Below are 13,214 nucleotides of genomic sequence, written 5' to 3'. Positions count from 1 at the left end.
AATATTCTAAAGCATTCCACAAAAAAAAAAAGACTACCAGAACTTTATGTTTTAACCAAATTATCTGAACAACTTCAATCAACTTATTAGTTCTATCAAAGTAGTTCATGCTCACTCAGTAAAACAAGTATGAATGTTGCAAATATTTACTTGGGAAAGGAGGGGCAAGGAAGTGGACAAGTTCTTACCACTAAGCAAGTCCGACATTTACACAGTTTACAGAACAAATAGGGCTGTTTAAAGAGTCTACCAAGGATGTCATGGGTTTTAGAATGGCACAGCGGGCAACACATTATTTAAATAACACTCCTCCAGCATATTCTGACAAATTAGTGCAACTCCCAAAGAACACGCTGATGCAGCAAGGGCAGTAAGTCAAGATCCACAGGCTAGACGCAGATAACCAAGCTCCTTAAAAGTAAGAAGGGAATATACAATGAACAGAAAACTAATCCCATACTTCATATGTTATGCCATAACAAAATGAAGAACACCAGCCTTCATAATGTGGAACAAATGGCCAAAATGTGGAACACATACTAATGGCTTACTGACCGCTTTAACTAGGAGGTCACAGGATGGCTAAAATATGCTGGTCTTACTTAGAAAAAAAGATATTTTAATGAATTAATATGATTTATTTCTATTTTCCATGAATATTACTTAAAAAAAATTCCTAACACAGAATGTGTGCCAGATCCTTTCAATGTGGAACTTTGAGGAACATGAACTTTTTAAGACCCCAAATGAGGTACGTTCCTTGTAATGAGGTACACTTGAGAGGTATGAGCTCTTCTACCTTTACTGATAATTTTAGTTTATTATTGAAAATAGTGTATGATGATTCCTGTTTTAATAGTGCAATGATTTTAACCACATCTATTTTTCTAAGAATTGTTGATGATCTACTCTATTTTCTGTATTCTTTTAACAGTGATGCTGTCTTCGCTGCATTAAAGTTTTCTCTGTTTGATACTCTACTCGTTCCCTTCCTTTGCTTTGTTCATCTGTGTTTTTGAAGTAACACTGTTACTAGTTTAGGCGCACAGTATTTTATTTATATCACATATCTTTCTACTAATAGTCACAGATACTATGTTCATCGGTTTTATCAGTCTTCTAACATTTTGAGTTTTATTCAGTTTCTGTAAGATATTTCCCTGATTTATTTTAATATGTCTGTCCATCTCTATTCAATCAAGGAGATCTACCTTAGATCATTCTCTTCTAGACCAAAAGTATCTTCTTTGTGCTTTATTTCGTGTTATTTCCATTGCTGTACAAATCTAACTGGACGTGGCAATTCTTCTTTAGATGCATCCTGCCCCATCTGCTGATCCTCTGTCTGGGGACTCAATTGCCCAACATGCTGCGATATTGCTTGTGCCAGTTTTCCACACAATCTTTCACTTTGTCATTGGTCTGTCGTTTCAGTTTCTATTTGTTTAATGGCCACCTCAATAAACTTCTTTTTCAATTACATTCCACCTCTGTGATCTTACTCTTTATTGTGAAACTTACTACATCTAGATGTCTTTGCATGTATTTCTCTTCAAATGTTTTTGAGCTGCATTTTTTATATTGCAAAATTCGGCTTTTTTCACTGCATAAATATCACACCAAACTAGATCTTTTTCTTTCCCCGGTCCATGTTTCTGTTATTCATAATCTTCCGTAGCTTCTGTTTTTGTTCTTTATCTTGTCTCACATACTCTGTCACTTTCTTTTCTAGGTGGCCCAATGTTTCTTTATCTAGGTCATGTTTTGTTCTGATCTGTTGAATTAAGGTTCTTGATTACCTGTCACTTTTAACAGTTTTTTGTGCCAAGGTATTTTTTTGCTCTAATTTCTTTCACACTCTTGTTGCATTATCCTCTGTATGAAAAATCTGGTAACACTACCTATTTTCTTCTTTACCTCAATACTCCACTTTATTATCTTGATGCCTCTTAACCTATCAATTTGCATAGGTCCACAGGTTAGTACTACGCTAACTGCCCTTGTGGGCCACTTTAAGCCTAGCCATTTACCACATACAAGAGTGAAACCCTGTGTCTTGTATCTCTAAGGTAAACACCTTAAACATTATGCCAACCAACCACCTATAGGAAGGACTTAGAAGCCACAGTCTCCCTTGGCAAGGATCAAACCCATCCCACCAATGTTTCTACTGCCCTGTGTATTAACAGCTTATGCCACAAAAATAGTCCTTATAGGTTCATAAGTGAACACTAGGCTAACTGTTCAGAAGGGCCATTTTAAGCCTAGCCAACATTTTAATATTAGAATCAAACCCTGTGCCTTGTGTCCATGAGTTGAAGATCTTAGCCTTTTTTTTTCCTTCTTGATTTGTAGACTACTACTTCCTTATATTGCAGGGGAACACTCTCACCCTTAGCATGGCCTAGGCCTGTGGTAAGGATGTTTCCATGTTCTCAAGATTTTACCCTGGCCCCCCACAAGTCCTGGTACTACTGCATACACCAAGGAAGGGCGAGTGTTTTTATCCTGGGAGCTGTGCACAGCCTTCTTTACTTTGTAATCTACCTTTTTCCAGATATATTTATATGTACACACACACGTGTATATATATATATATATATATATATATATATATATATATATATATATATATATATATATATATATACACACACACACACACACACGTGTGTATGTGTTGTGTTGGCTCAATGAAATTTTGTAAAACCAGGGTCCACCATGTGAAGGTACTCACCAAGCTTTGATGATGAATTCAGTTCAAGAAATACTACATTCTTTCTTTCGCTGGTTCCATCTCTACATTCAGACCTATCAGGGTGTCACATAATCTGAAATAAGTCACAGGCTCCAAACAAACCTCCAAATATTTACACCATTTGGCCCATGATGAAACAATGGTTCAGAGCTAAAACTCAATGAATACTGCAAGTCCTAAAGATCTTGCCCCTCTTTTTATTCACTAAACCCTGCTTCAATAGGAAAATCCACTAGTGGAGGTCTTGGCCAATATATACATCCCTGACCTAAAAGGCAAACCAGCACAGACAAAAAAAAAATACTTTGAATTAAAATATCTGAAATGATGTGTGAGTGGCATCCTCCAACTGGCCAAGAGGACACCATAAAAAAGACAAACCCCCCACCATCAACCCACAATTCACAGTCCTTATCAGTGTTAGGTGGAATCTCTTGCCTTTACTTGCTAGTAAGAAAAAATGAAATTTACTACAAATCAGTAATTTTTGAAATGGTCCTCAGAGGGGCTTGCAGGGTTTAAGGCTCTCATCCTTTCTCCTGAAGAAGGTAGTAGATGCAAAGGAAACCCAACATCAAAACTACAAGAAGCCCAAATGGACATGACAGTGACTTGCTTCCCATTTGAATAGATGTGTGGACTGATCAGTACTACACAGATCTCAAGCAGCGTGCAATTTGTCCTATAAGTTTTACATTCATTTAATGTGCTTTAATGCGTGTGTGAGGCTGATCTGTAGTAGCAACAAGTTTCCTTTATTAGTGTGACTCATCTGATGATACAAACAGGTATCTAAACTACATCACGCAACAGGAAAGTGTGGCAATCAGACTTCTGAAAGGTTATTTTCCATGTCGGCACAGACAATACAACACTCATTGTTATTTAAAATGTGCAAGATGCTTCTCTCCTTCAGCCTAGTCTTCACAGCACAACAGACACAAAGGCCAGATCCTATAAACATAGCACACTCTTAAGAACATTTGCATCACTAAAATATCTTTTGTAACATAGCTAAACTACCTTAGCAAGCGATTGCACAACTGGACTTTCCATCAGACCTCTGAGAAAAATGAGGTCTATTTCTTTTGCTCCTGCTGTTGTGGGAAGCTCATTAAGGTTTTCCAGCACCTGTTGCATAGCTGCAAGGGAGAAATCAAAGCATTATTATATTATAATATACATATTTAGATGAACTGTTACAAACACTATCATTAAAATTTCAGTGATAACCAAATCTTTAACATGACAAGAAGAATTCCCCCAAAACACAGTAGCAGAAATATAAATTATTTTACCTTGTACATGCAAAGCTCTCAGACTGAAAATGGAGTGCATGTTTTTAACCTGAACACTGGGCTAGGCCACTAGAAACCAAACCAATTCCACAGCAAAATATTTTCTTCTGTGATAATGTAACCAAACATGAATACATTTCATCAGTCTCAAGCTCAAAAGCACAAACTGGAAAGAGATGCATGTCAAGCACTAGGATTTGAATTCTTGCTATACAGTCAGTTCTTAGCACATTACTAACTGCACCCCCAAGGCAGCTAAAACATGGGCTATCCCAAACATGTTACACTTATACAACGAAAATGATTTAGTGAATAAATTGTACAAACACCCATTTCATCTTAGTAAGGGTCACAGGGAGCCCAAACCTAACTAAGCATTTAGGGAGTGCAAGGCAAATAACTAATCATGGACAGGATGCTTATCCATCACAGAACACATATACACACTCACTTAAACAGCATGTACACCTATGGGCAATTTAGAAGTTCTCCAAACCACCACCTCAATGCATTTGGGACAAGGAAAGAAACTGAAGCAACCAGCAAAAGATCCACCTAGACCAAAAAAAAGCAAGCAGGCATGACAAAGAAGTCAGTACAGCTGGGAACTTAACTAGACAGCCAAGCAGTGAGTGAGCACACCTAATATTACACTTTAAAGTCAAAACAGAAACATGATGCTATAAAGCTAACATAACTGTACATTTTTTTGTCTTTGTCCTTCCTTTTTATTACCATTTGTAAATCAAACTAAAATAAAACAAAGCTGCCAACAAAATAATGGAACTAATGACTCCTCCTTGGAACACATGCATTTAATTATGAGGTCAACTGCCCTGTTGAAATTTATGCTGCTGAAAGTACTGCTGCACAAGTACTTACTATAACAGTAGATGATCTACTGATAACTACTACAGTATTCCAAACCAGATGTCCAGCTGGAGTACCAAAGCCAAAACTTTCCATAGGAGTCAAACTTCCAAAGTATTACCTCAGCCTGTGGGCATAAGGGTACATAAATGGACATACGAGTAAAAAAACACAGACTACCCCCAAGCCAGGACACCTATAGACACCTGATGAAAGTAAAATAAGTCAGCTATGAGGGGAGAAGGCAGAACATGGCTCCCCCTCAGTCCCAGGAAGAGGAAATCAAATGTAGAGAAAGAGGGATGGTAGGGTGGGAAGGAATTCAGCAACAGTGATCAGTAGGACATCACTGTTACGTGGCTCAGGTACACATCCAGCTGAGGTAAGGGTAACTAGCAGTATGGTTTTCAAAGTACAGAATTTGATAGAAATAGATGCCACTGGCTGAAAAGATGGAACAGTAAGCTTTTCCAGAACAAAGTTAATGTCCCCAGGAGGCAGAATAGCTTTCCTAGGACATAACAGGTGGAGGGCACCCTTCAAAAACTGTTTTATCTCTAGTCTGGACATCAGAAGGGAGTTGATAAGTAAACAAGCAGAAATGACTAAAAGGTGTGCCTTGATTGAGGAATACGCCAGGCCAGGTGTTAAGAGCTCACACAAGTAAGACAGAACAGTGGGAGCATCCACTTGTATACAGCCCTGTTTATGAGCATGATACCAAAAAGAAAATATCCCATTTAACTATGTAAGATTTCTGGGTAGTAGATTTCCTTACCTCCTGGAGAACCTGAAGCATATCCTCAGAAAAATCTGTGCCTGAAAGGAATCAGAAGTCTATCCATAATGTCAGGTTGAGAGATAACAGACTGGGGTGAAAGAAGAAAGCCTTTTTGCTGTGTGAGCAAGTCCTCTTTGTGGGTAAGCTTGTGGTGTTGACTCCTGGCTAGGTGCAAGGAAGGGAGAAACCAATGCCACCTTGGCCAAAAGGGAGTCACCAGTAGACTCTGCTTTTTGATCTCTGCATCTTCAGCAAGACATTTTGGAGAAGAGGAAGTGGAGGGAAGGCATACAGGAACCTCTGTCTCCAATGAAAGGACATGACATGCATTTTCCATGCATGAAGGCAAGAAGTCCTGGGGCAGAAAAGAGGACATTCTTTATTGTGAATAGAGGCAAACAAGACAAGTCTACGTCTAGGAAGATCTCCCTGTTTAACATCCATTCATGGATGGATCTTCCCTTGATCTACTTAGAAAATCTGCCAGGACATTGTCTTGTGAGAGAATGTAAATAGTTTTAAGGGACAAGTTTGCTTTTCTGGCCTGATTCCATGCCATAAGACTTAGCCTGCAAAGCAGGTAAGACTTTGTTACCCTGCTTGTTTAAGTACCACATAACTGTGGTGTTGTCTGTGAATATCCCAAGAGGTCTAGGGGCCCAGGAGTATGAGAAGGTCTGCAGGGTCTGTTTTTAGTGCACACATGTCCTTCAGGTTGATGTGTACTGACTAAAGATTCAGTAGCCACTGGCCCTGAACTCTTGGACAGCTCATCCATAATTGCCATGCGATGTCTGAAGCATCTGTGTGCAATTCCTATTGTGATATCTGTAATTTGAAAGGATAACCCAGATTGTGGTTTACCTGAGATATCCACCATTAGACTTATTTCTTTGAGCAGGGTAGAAGAGTTATCTGCATGGCCAATGGATGGGAATACTGAGACCAAATGGATTTCAGATATCACTGGATCTTTTTCATATGGAGTCTAGCAGCAGACTGTAAGCATGGTTGGGTTCAAATGGAGCACAACGTAAATAATCAGTATTAGTGTGTGAAAAGTCAGACACTGTAGAAACCAGTCAAATTGAAACAGCAACCAGTGTCCTGAACCATGAGCAGCTTCAAAGTACATTTAATAAGTTCCAAAGTTGATAAACGCTTCACATAGACGTCTGTAAAATCCAAGATATATAAAATAAAATCCAAGAAGGTAGACAAAAGTATATAATTCCAGTCCACGCACAAAATTTCAAACCACGCTACTGCAATAGCATTACATTTTCACCTTAGCAAGCTTCCTCCTGCATGTAATACTAAATTAGGAAATTAGAATGCTTTAAACAGGTAAAATCATTCATATGATATAACGAGTGACATGATATCAACAGCTACATGATATTAAAAAGGTCACCGATATAAAAAAAAACCCACATGATGTAAAAAATCACATTTTCACTCAAAATCTAAGCACTAAAGAATGTAATTCTGAAAGAATGGTTACATAAGAAAAGATGCCTAAAATGTACTGAGTTTACGGTAGCAAGGTATGGTGACAGTTCCATTATAATCAATAACAACATGAAAAATACACAATTAGTGAAGTCAATGTATCTGGTTATGGAGATGCTTTAGATGGGGCTTGATAGTAACTATGTAATTTATTCCATGAGAGATGTGAGATTTAAATCTGAGGTTTCATCTGAGTTCTTCTTCTTAAGTTAGGAGTGTAATATTCCCTCCCCTTATGAGCTGTAAAACAATTTTTAAAATAAGAAATTTAAATGAATGAGTTTGATCTGTTTCATTTATATGTTTATGTAGTGAATTTGTTAAACATATCACTTATTCTTTCTTCAAGCTTCCCATTAGTTTTTCCTGCACAGTAAGCTGGACATTTACTGCAAGTTGCTAGATAAATTACATTCTTGGAATTGCAATTGCCATATGCTAACACAGGAAAGGGTTTATATGTCACTAGATGTAAAATTGCCTTTTCTGTATTTATGTAGAAAAGAAAAAACTGCAGGGAACCACCACGATGTAGAATCCACAATTTATTTAAAAGGAACAAGCGCTTTCACACACCATCCCGGTGTGCTTCATCAGGTTACAATTAAACAATCTAAAATCAACATTTATATACAAAAAGCATTGCTAATTATCCCATCAAGATTCCAATTAATGCACATTTGAATATTTAAAAGAGAAATGGCATTTTATGTCACGGAAATTCTCTCCTATATATAAAACAAGTAAGTCAAACCAATCTATACATTTCAAAAGCACAACTTATCGCCCTTGAAAGAGAAAAGGGGGGAAAGATGACCTCATAGTCATTACTTCATAGTCCATTAATAAAAATTCTTAATAAATATTTGTTAAAGGACTTATTTATCATTTATTAAAATATGCTACTAACTTCATTAGCATCTCATGAAAAACAAAGACAATACATTAATGCTATAGGAACCTGGCCGTAAAACCGACCAGTATACCTAGCAGCCTGATGATGATAACATGTTAATATATTTCTCAGCCAAACAGGAGAGGCCATATTTTCTGTATTTATACAACTACAGTGGACTCAGTTATTGTAAGTAAATGTTCCATATCTATTACTTTGAAAAATGAAAATGAGTAGTCAGTTGTTCGTTGTAACAAAGCATATTTTTTAGATTAGTTAATCTTTTATAACTGAAAGATGGTTGCTCAGTGACTGTTGTACATAGTCCTGGTATTCCCAGTAAAACTGGCCAATGTCTAGATATAATATTTTTTATTTTCGGAATGCTGCTATTATACGTCATAGTGAACCTACATTTGTTAAGACATTCATTAGTAACTGTTTAAAAAAAGGTCGTAATATTGTGTCACATTTATTTAAAATATCCTTTTGTATACTGTCTACCATGCATGACTTGTATCCTCTTTCCTTAAATTCACGTGCTGTAGTATATCATTGTAAATTCATCTTCGTCTCTTCAGTGTTAAGCCTTGCAATCATTAAACATGGATTCCATACTATATTTTTATAAAAATAAAACAGAACCATCTCCTTCTACAACTACCTTCCTAGACATAGCTTTAAGCAAAAATGAGCTCCCACAAATAAATACCTCTAAGTATTGGAAAGAAATATGAAGTAACAATTACCTACACAGTACCAGCATGCATTCACCACGCATTTATAAAAATATAATACAAAATCAGTGTTTAAGGATAGCAAGGCTTAATAATGGAAAGACACAGATGAATTTACAATTGCATACTACAGCACGTGAATTTAAGGAAAGAGGATACAAGTCACACATGGTAGACAGTATAAAAAAGGATATTTTAAATAAACATAACATCCAGACCTTTTTTTTTTTCCAATAGTTCAGGACAAAGCAGAGTTACTAATGAAAGTCCTAACAAATGTAGGCTCACTATGACCTACAATAGTAACACTCCTAAAATAAAAAATATTACATCGAGATATTGGCCAGTTTTATTGGGAATACCACAACTACGTACAACAGTCACTGATCAACCATCGTTCAGTTTTAAAAGCTCAAGTAATCTAAAAATATATTTTGTTACAAAGAACAACTGGCTACTCATTTTAATTCCCAAAGTAATAGACATGGAACAGTTACTTGCAATAACTGCATCCAGTGTAGTTCTGTAAATACAAAAAAGGCCATTTTACATCCAGTGATGTAGAAACCCTTTACTACCTTAGCATATGGCAATTGCAATTCCAAAAATTTTATTTATTTAGCAACTTGCAGTAGAAATAACTAGTTGTCTTTACATACTTTAACATATTGTCTGACAACTTTGTTACTAATGTTATAAATGACAAGAAACTATCTTAACTTGCAACATTTTCTGTATATACTGTTGATAATCAATATCTTGTTATTGTATTAAAGCCAACAACCTGTAATGTTTACTATTGCTGCAACTTTGTATCTCTATCATATACATGACGTGGAGCTTTTCTCCCTGGGCATCCGCTGAAAAAGGACCTGCGTCCAGTCGGAATTTCACATTAAACAAATGTAAATAAATGTCCAGCTTACTATATAGGAAAAACCACTAGGAAGCTTAAGGAAAGAACAAGTCAACATCTACCAGAGATCATTAGGCACATTTTAACTAATTCACTACATAACTGTAAATGAAACAGATCAAACTCATTCATTTAAATTGCTTATTTTAAAAATTATTTTACAACCCATAAGGGGAGGGAATATTACATTCATAATTGAAGAAGAGCTCCAATGGATCCTCAGATATAAATCTCACATCCCTCCTGGAATAAATGACATAGTTGCTATTGAGCCCCATCTAAAGCATCTCCATAACCAGATACATTGACTTCACTAATTATGTATTTTTCATGTTTTTAATGTTGATAACTGTCACCATACCTTGCTACCGTAAACTCATTACATTTTGTGTGTCCATTCTTATGTAGCCATCGTTTCAGAATTGCATTCTTTAGTGTTAAGATTCTAAGTGAATATGTACCTTTTTGCATCATGTGACCTTTTAGTATCACGTGACCTTTTAGTATCACATGACCAACTTTACCTATTTAAAGCATTCTAGTTTCCTAATTTGGTATTACATGCCTGAGGAAGCCTGCTAAGGTGAATGTGTATTGCTACTGCACTAGCGTGGTTTGGAATTTTATGCTTGCACTGGAATTTTATACTTTTGTCTACCTTCTTTGATTTTATTTTACATATCTTGGATTTTACAGAACTCTACATGAAGTGTTCGTCAACTATGGAACTTATTAAATGTACTTTTAAGCTGCTCGTGGTTCAGGATACTGGTTGTTTTTTTTGATGGGTCCAAATGGGGAGATGAAAAAATCAACGAGCAAAGGAGGGTAGTGCTGCTGGAACCAAATTAATCTTGAAGTCTTGGTGAGTACTTTCAAGAGGTGGACCCTGTTTTGTTTTTTTTTTTTTTTTACAGAAGTAGGTTAAAAAATAAAAGACGGTCGGGTGCACAAGTCCCAGGATAAAAAAAAAATGTCCAATCCTGGTAGGCACACTTGTGCAAGGACTGGAAAAAAAATGATAGGCCAAAAAAGAGCCATAAAGAAGATAGAGTGGATCATGGAAGATAAGAAAGAAATGATGTATTGTTACTATTATGCAAGAAACCAGAATTTCTGGACAGAAGATACAATGCTTGCACATGAAAAACTGTCAAACACTTCAAATGCACATTTGTATTCATTAATACAACAGATTCATGAAAAAACATTATATAGACCTAGAAACTTTGGGCCATTTGGAGAAAAAAAGCAACTGAGGAGGTGTGAAATTATAAACAACAAAATCTAGAAACTTTTGAAAGGCATAAAAAGAAATATGGACATGGCAAAGAGACCGATCTGATATGATGCAATATTTATACAAAGTAGACAGCCAAATTAATCAATACAAAAAAAACAGCCCCAAAGGTTTTCAAAGAGAAATACAGACAAAGGCACCCAGATATGGAAAATTTCACAAAAAAATAAGATCACAAACAGGGAACATCTGCGAAGTGAAGGATTTAGTGTAGAAAGTCTAACAAAGATTATATCACAGCATGATGGAACAATGAATTGCCCTAAGGAGAAACAGGAGGAGCAGGAAATATCTGAAGAAATATGGACATGGGAAAGAAAAAGAGATTTAATATGATGCAATATTTATGTAAAGGAGAAAGAAAAACTAACCAATACAAAAAGAGCAGCAACAAAGACATTTGAATAGAAATACAGGCAAAGGCATCTGGATATGGAAAAGTTTACAATACAAAACAATAAGAAAACAAAGAGATCAAGTAGACAGGAGGATTAGTAATGGAAAAGTTAAAGAAATAGAAATTTCAGAGGCCGATTCAACCAGGTTAGAAGGGGCCTCGGTAGTAGTCATGGATTCGGCTGAAGTTAGAACCGCTTGCTCGGTTTCGGCCGAAACAGAGACACTCGCGGTTTGCTTAACCGCGGTTTCGGCCGAAACCGCGGACCGCGAGTGTCGGTCCTTTTCTTTACGTTTCTTAACAACTTGTGAAGTCGGAGGATCCGACGGCATTATGTACGCGAAATCTGAGCCGAAAAACTGTTCAGCAAACTCCGACCGACGTCTAAGCATCCGTCGGTTGAAAGAAGCACAGGCTAAACAAGCTGCTACGTCGTGGTCTGGGCCTAAACAAGGTAAGCAGTAAGAGTGGAAATCTTTATGAGGTATTTGTTTCCCACAAGTTAAACAGTTATTCACTTTTTCTGACATCGGCTGAGGCAAGAAAGAGTCCCCAACGGGTACTTAGCTTTTAGAAGTCTTCAAGTAGTATTCGGTAGTAGTAATCTCTGGATCTGACCGACCGGCACTTGCAAACAGCTTCTGCTTGCGCCACGCGCAAAAAGACTGAGGAAAATGGCGTCGGCTGATGCCTTTATACCCGAAGAGCTGCAGCTATGACGTCGGGTGAAGTGCGACACCAGCCGAGGCCAGACCCAGACTTTGGAATCCGGCCGACCGAAGGGCTGCCTGACGACAGGACAACCCATTTGTAAGGACTGCAGATGCATCCTTGAAGGACATCTGAGGTTATGGATTACCTGCAAAGTGATCTAGAATCCATGTGCTCTCTCACTCAAAACAGTAACACAGAGAAGGCTGTCAATTCACCCACCACTGCATATTCACATATTACCACTACTCATACACATAGTACGCATCAAACATGTAAATCCACATACATGGAGGTTCTCTAAAAAAAACTCCAGAGACCTACAAAACACAAGTCTGCTACAGCTAACAGTCTCCACAACACCCATGACACACAGAAGCACCAGTGTCTCACCCATTAAGCCCGTAAGTTGTAACACTTAAAAGTCAAGTTGTCTTGTATTTGGAGATTCAGCAGTGAGACACACGGATGTCCCACTCACCAGGTTGGACAAGGAGAAAGTCACAGTCAGCTGTCTGTCCTGTGTCAGGAATTGTCAATTCATGCATGAACTCAGGTCTCTCAGTACCAAGTACCATTATGACTCTGTCATAGTACATGTTGGTGTGAATGACCTGAGATGTACCATGCTGGACAATATGAAGACAGACACGGTCAAGCTCTCTCAGTATGTGTCCCAGGCAGGTATGTCCCAAACCTTGAGTAGCATACTACCCTCACCTACAGTGATGCCACAGTATAAAAAAAATGATTGATTTCAATAATTGGCTTAGTTTTTGGTGTCATTCCAAGGGGATCCAGTTTCTGTCTGCCTGGGAATCCATGGTCTACAAACCTCGCTGATTTGCCAAAGACAGTTTGCACCTGGCACTCATAGCTTTTTGCTGCTGGCAAGGGCTCTTCCCTCCCCCATAGTGCCTTTTTTAGACAAGGTCTCAAAAACAACATTACCAACGTGAAATTAACCAAGAAGAAAAAATTAAGGGTCATGCTGCTAAATGCTAGGAGTTTAAACCAAAAACGACACTCCCTGGAAGCA

At 37.5% G+C, this 13,214-nt stretch overlaps 1 protein-coding gene across 3 annotated transcripts in view; it reads right to left on the bottom strand.

The window, feature by feature from the left end:
• PALS2 (protein associated with LIN7 2, MAGUK p55 family member) overlaps positions 1–13,214 on the bottom strand; it is a 1,432,251-nt gene that overhangs the window by 769,528 nt on the left and 649,509 nt on the right. For all 3 annotated transcript variants that reach the window (XM_044067549.1, XM_044067552.1, XM_044067550.1), the window contains one exon: positions 3,782–3,900. In XM_044067549.1, the coding sequence (XP_043923484.1) occupies positions 3,782–3,900 (119 nt within the window). The remainder of the gene's footprint in view (positions 1–3,781; positions 3,901–13,214) is intronic.

This window comes from Protopterus annectens, chromosome 3.part1 (genome assembly GCF_019279795.1).
Source record: "Protopterus annectens isolate FY-2018-M chromosome 3.part1, PAN1.0, whole genome shotgun sequence".
Taxonomy (NCBI): Eukaryota; Metazoa; Chordata; order Ceratodontiformes; family Protopteridae; genus Protopterus; species Protopterus annectens.
Note: the sequence above shows the minus strand (reverse complement) of the source record. Positions and strands in the feature narration are given on the sequence as shown.